Source organism: Cyprinodon variegatus, unplaced genomic scaffold (genome assembly GCF_000732505.1).
Source record: "Cyprinodon variegatus isolate N-32 unplaced genomic scaffold, C_variegatus-1.0 Scaffold407, whole genome shotgun sequence".
NCBI lineage: Eukaryota > Metazoa > Chordata > Actinopteri > Cyprinodontiformes > Cyprinodontidae > Cyprinodon > Cyprinodon variegatus.
The window spans coordinates 422,318-428,638 of record NW_015150860.1 but is presented as its reverse complement, the minus strand read 5'-3'; the positions used below and the strand labels follow the sequence as shown (position 1 = coordinate 428,638).

The following is a 6,321-nucleotide window of genomic DNA, read 5'->3' as shown; positions in this document are numbered from 1 at the left end:
AAAGCCTCTTCATGTGGAAATGTAATGGTCCTAAATGGCGGTGCACCCTGATCCAAAAGTGTTATGACAACATCATCTGTGTGTTTGATAAAGATGTTTACGACTCTGCAAGGTGGCAACTGGACAAGATAATGTGTGATGTGCAGGAAATGTTGGACAGGAGCCTAAATGTGTTTGCTCATTTTATGGACTTCGTGACAAGGTTACCCAGCCTGGATAATGTGGATTGTAGCAGATTAGCTAAAAAATAGGGGTGGAAACAAAACATTTATTCAACCTGTTACACATTCAATAAGTCATACAAGGTATTAGATCTTAAGGATGTTTTATATAATGTCAAAAAATTTTCTAAATGTAATATCGATTGCAATTTTTTTTAATTTTCTAGCTAAAAAGATCAGTGATCAGAGATAGAGTTAGCTTAGGAAACTCTCCAACTCATTGTGATGGATGCTGACTATAGGGAATATCTCCCATATGGAAAAGATTAATTAATCATCACAAATCAGTGCTAAGAGATGTTATTCAAATTGGGGCAAATACAAAAATTGTTTCCTTCTTGATAATCCTTTCCAATCGTGGAGGTTTGGATTTTAAAATGTAGAGTGCAATTATTTACAAATGTTGCTGTCCACTTTCATGAAAGGAACAAATAAATAAGTAAACAAATAAATAAATGAAACTTATATGATTCTGGAACTTTCACATTTAGAAAAATGTAATATCACACTTATACGACGAGACATACTATTATTATTATTATTATTTGTAGACATAGTAAAAAAAATAAATGGAAAACATGGTGATATATTATCTACACATATACCGCTTATATAGCTGACTCTTGTATAATCCACAATATACTGTAACATGCAAAACTGGCCAATTTCAAGAGTAAATCATGTTGGTCTTATATGATATGCAGTATGTTAAACATGCACTGCAAGTACCTGAGTGAATGACAGAAATATTTTATATGTTCTTGCTATTTATTTTTCGTATCAGATAAGTCTTTCAGAGAGTTGTCAGCTACCACTTTATACATTTCGTATTGATTAATACTGTATATACTTCAGTGATAATATCAAGGTGCTGCTGTATTCTATCTGTCGTTCTATATCAGTAGGGTTGTGCTGTAATTTTCCATAATGTAATGATAAAACTTGAACATTCATATAATTTGGATTCATTGCTCACTGATTGAAATATTTCAGGTCTTTTATAGTCTTAATAAGGTTGATTTTGGCATACAGCTCATGAAAAACCAAAATTCCAATCCCAGAAAATTAGCAAATCATTAAAGAGGTCTCTAAAGGAGCTATGCACCACATTATCTGAATCAAGAAATTTACTCTAAACGCCTGCAAAAGATTCCTGAGGCTTTTAAAACTCCCAGCCTGGTTCATCACTCAAAACACCAATCATGGGTAAGTTTTATATTTTATCACAATATACTAATATTTTGAGAAGGACCTGTAGTTTGAATTGAAGGGTTTATATTTGGTTTCAGTTCCTTAATATTTAACAGAAAAGCTTTTCTGTTAAACTTTTATAAACTGATTTTTTTGATATGTATATATATTTTTTGTTAGATTTCTGTGATGTTTTTCCTTTAGTGTTCAGTTTTGCTTTACTTCTTGTTTGTAGTGTTAGTGGTTTTATTTTTTATTTTTGCTGTGTTCTCTGGTTAATTCTTAGTTACTGTCTCAATCTTGGTTCTGTTATGTTTTCTTTGAGTGTTTTACTTTGCTCCATGTTTTATAGTCTTAGTGGTTTAATTATTATTTTGTTGTGTTTTCTAGTTATTTCCAGTCTTCCAGGTTTTTCATTTGTTGCCCTCTGCTGCCATCTTGTGTTCTCCCTTCTCCCTAGCTCCTGTTTTGTTTCTGCTCTGTGCTCACCTGTTCCCAATCTGCTCATTAGCCCTCTCTTTGTCTCCTTTAAAAGCCCTCTCTCTTCAGATCCTCTTTGCTGGGTTCTCGTCTTACTTCGTCAATCTTCCTCCAACACGTCTCTCTGAGCCTTTCTCCTGGATACTTTAATTCCCCTGATGACTCTATGGTCTCTGGTTCGTTTTTACTTATTTTTCATGCTTTGAATTTTGGACTCTTGGTTTCTGATTTTTTTTTTTTGGGGGGGGGGCTTTGTTTTCATTTTTGGATTCTTGGTTGCCTGTTTGTTTGGACTTTGTTTCTTCAGTAACTCTTCATTAAATCAACTATAAATTCACCTCTGCTTGCCTGCCTCTGCTTTTGGGTCCTCAATCCACAAACCAATCATGATATTTTTTTTACAAATGAAAATGCCTGAATACTCAGTTTTATTTTTCAAAAAGGTGATGATCTTCAACAGGTAAAGACTTCATGATAAGATTACATTGCCATTAGTGTCTGTTGGCCAAATGCATAAATGTCGTCTCTAAACCAAAATCCTGAGCTGAGCTTCACCCCCAGAAAGCCTCTCTCCATATCTTAGCTGTTAAATGTTCACTTGGTTTCTTCCTTAGAACCTTCTATTTTTTTCTCTACATAAATTGATTTATTAGGTTTTAGTAGGTAGAGCTTTGTTTGTTCTGTGTGGTCATCAAAATATGTATATGTATATATACGTTTATCACCTTTCAAAATAAAAAAAAAAATTATTTCTATAAATTTTTATACTTTTTTTTTTCTCTCAAAGTGAATACTGTTATTTTGCCCTGCTCTGGATATTCTGTGGATGCATTTTTTTTTTTTTTATCATAGTCTTGATGATGATGTTGCTGCAATAACCTTTAAGTTGGAGTCATCCGGTCAAGTGGACCTGATGTTATGGACAAACTAGGCTTTCTAAATAACATCTCTGATTAGTTAACACTAACATGAAGCAACCCTACACAAGTATTTGTTAATGTTAATTAAATTCAGTTTTCAATTCAGTTTATATATAATGGCAATTAACAACACATGCCATCTCAAGGCATTTTACAGAGACAGTTCAACCAGATCATACAGTCAAATTGATTCAAAGTTTTCTATCTAAAGAAAACCAGTTGATTGCATCAACTCATTGACTCAAGGGAAATCCCTCACATGAAGCATGCTTGTAGCGACAGTGGAGAGGAAAAACTCCCTTTTAACAGGACGAAACCTCCTGCAGAAGCAGACACAGTGTGCTGACTAGTGAAGCTAACTAGGGTTCAAGGAAACAGCAGCAGAGATACAAAAGGCAACTGTCAATCAGCTCCAACATTTATAAACAAAGGTGTTGATGGCAGCAGCACAGCTGATATTTCTCTAAAGCAACATCATTAAAAAGGTTAGATCCCTCTTGTTCACTTGTTTACTTGTTCACGGCTGTGATCCATAAACATAAATCTGACAGATCTAAAAATTTTATGCTAAGCCTTATAGGGCTGTAACTAGATTAGAGTGGAAATAAACATGCAAATTGTGTTTTTAATTAGATTTTTTTAGCACCTTGCCCTGTTTCAAAACATATGCGACTTTTGTAAGACTTCATATTCTGAAGCACCTTTGTGTAATGTCAGTAGCCCGCTATAACATCAAGAAGCAATTTGATTTGAGTATCTGATTGGGTAAGGACGATTTTTTTCAACATGTGGGACAATGGTTTACCAGCAGACTTTTATCATCTAAATCCCCCTTGCTTTTATAGCCGACAATATTTATCTGCTTGGCTTTTATGGGCCTCTGGTGACCTTTGCCCCTTTCACCGTAAAAGGTTTCCTCGGCTTCTTCTTAGTAATAACCTGTAGGAAAAAAGGAGCATTGTCTTAGAAAACAGACACAAAGCTGATGTATTATGTACTGTATTCTGATATGCTTCTTAAAGTGCTGTTTTTAATAAATATATATCTTGCTGTAGAGTTATGAATTGTTAAACACAGGAGCACAATATCGTATTTATTATGTTAAAGAGGCTCTGTGCATGCACCTTGACGCTCCATCTCTCCGGTTCAATTACTACCACATGAATAAATTGGGTTCAAATCTAAGCCTGTTATTCTTTTAGGCTTTTAGTTCTTTTTTTAGGGGAGGTGTTTGTCCAGATTGAGTGTGGGAGTTTTTTTCTGCACCTCCCTCTCTGCCATGCACTGACTGTCACCTTGCAGTTGTTCATTAACCAATATAAGACAGACCAACCAGTCCGTATCAAGGCGGTGGAGGACTGATCTTAGACTGCAGCTAAAGAAGTAAAAGGCATACAGGAGTAAACATTTAATCTCTGCAGTACTGATATTATTTTGTTCTTTAGTGTTAGCAGTGCGTACCTTAGAGAAAAGCTTGCTTTGTCCTTTCATTTTGATGTTGGATAGTAAAAGAAGAAGCGCTGTAACTTCTGCCTAGTTACACAGAAAGTTTCTCACTTCTGTCTTTGGATATATGCAGCCGGTGGAGAGGATCAGACACAACACGTGAAAAAAGGCCTGCTTCTTTCCTTTGATTTCTCTCAACCAACTTGTATCTGTTTGACATGTAGAAGCTGGAAGAAAGGAACATTTTCCAAGATCAATAATGTACTGCTTGGACTGTTTACTCTACCTGGGAGTGCTGGTACTGGTGGTGTCTGGCAACAAAATACTAGACGACTGTTTGTACTCAAATCATAAATACAAAATGAACGTAGTGCTGCTGGAGGACAACACCTACGAGTGGAGTCGGCCGTTTGTGCAGAGAGCCGTGGAGCAAGCTATAGAGAAGGACAGGCAGGAGAACATCAACAATGGTATGGACTGACGTCTCTCATAATATCCTGGTTATCAGTAACTTCTAAGATGGGCATGCAAGAAAGAATCCACCAAATTCTAAATAATATTCATTATTTATGCCGTAAGCACAGCATAGTCCTGTGAGATGAAGTAAAATTAATACACAAACTGCTTGATTGCAATCTGTAAATCACAATACTGTAAAAATCAAGATGGATGGTAATCAGTTTGGTGGTGAATGTATTTGCATTCAACTTAAATTCATCCTCCTTCAGCTTTTCAGATTTCCACAGGATTTGCGCCCAGTCGAAAAGCTATTTCCTTTTTTTAATTTTCCTAAATAAAATTGGTTAAGCAGAAATTAATTATTAAATTAGGTTATGTTGATAAAGAACATATAGATCTTGATTAGCAGATTAAAAACACACAATCTCAATAAAATAATGGCAAAATCCTTTAAAAATATGCATGGAAGGACATTTCATATAGTTTCAGTACATGTTTTTTTAAAAGTTATTTAACAATTCATTCAGGTCTTTTTCAGCGAATACAGAAATAATTAACAGAATTATATTTAGATCTATTGCAACAGGACTGTGTTTGCTACATGCAAGATGAAGGAATCAGGAAAATTTAAGAATTTAAAGTTTAAGTGGCAAAATAAACCTGCACCTTTTAGTATGTTTGTTTCTTGTAAACTAGAAATGATTTGTCATATCTTCTGATGTTGTTTTCAAATTAAATGCTCTATGTTTTATGTCGCCATAACTCACTTGGAACTCAGTATAGAAACCTGAAAAAGACTGCGGGGAACAACGTATTACTGATATGAATATTTAGTCGTCTAAGAGTAGATTTTAATCTGTTTTTTTTGTTGTAATTACTCTGGTTTGTCAAGATTGGAACCCTATTTTTGGATTTTTTGTTTTATTTTTTATCCCACATGTAAATCTACACTATTCTTTTTTTGTTTTGATATAAAAAAAACCCCAACAACATAGATTTCATAAATTAAACTTGAAAAATGTATTTGAGTGCCCCCTGTTCGAATCTAATCATCAGATTTATAACAAGTTCGAACACTACGACCAAAAGAGGAAGCGTTGTAGGGAAGAAAACACGTCATCACAAACAGGGGACTGTAGTTACTTTATTTATGTGTTTGTTCACAGATTAATTTTGGTCAGGGGCCTGAAGCGTTTCCCAGCATCCACTAGAGAAACACATCAACCCATGACTGCTTCATGTACACTGAATCAATAACTATTATTTATTGCAGACATCAGTATCTTTGGTGTTATCCTAGCAACTATAAAATACAGAACTCCTGCTATCATAGCTGATTTATTTTCAGATTAAATAATACTCATTATAGCAGCACCTGGCTTATAGATCAAAGGTGTTTGTGTTTTGTTATTTTTCTAATCTACAGAATGCAACATTTGTTATGGAAGTCTAATAAGGAAAAAAAGTTGTATAATGTACAGAATATATTTCATTTGAATATATTCTACTGTGTAAGGCTTGGGGTTAATTTATCAGGGGTGGTGGAATGACCAAAATTGGTAACTGTCCTTACTACTGGTGCAAAGTCTTTATCACCCTTTTAT

At 34.6% G+C, this 6,321-nt stretch overlaps 1 protein-coding gene across 1 annotated transcript in view; it reads left to right on the top strand.

Moving 5' to 3' along the window:
• Positions 1-4,517: 4,517 nt before the first annotated feature.
• gucy2c (guanylate cyclase 2C) overlaps positions 4,518-6,321 on the top strand; it is a 27,592-nt gene continuing 25,788 nt past the window's right edge. The window contains exon 1 of the mRNA XM_015387924.1: positions 4,518-4,728. Within this exon, the coding sequence (XP_015243410.1) occupies positions 4,518-4,728 (211 nt within the window). The remainder of the gene's footprint in view (positions 4,729-6,321) is intronic.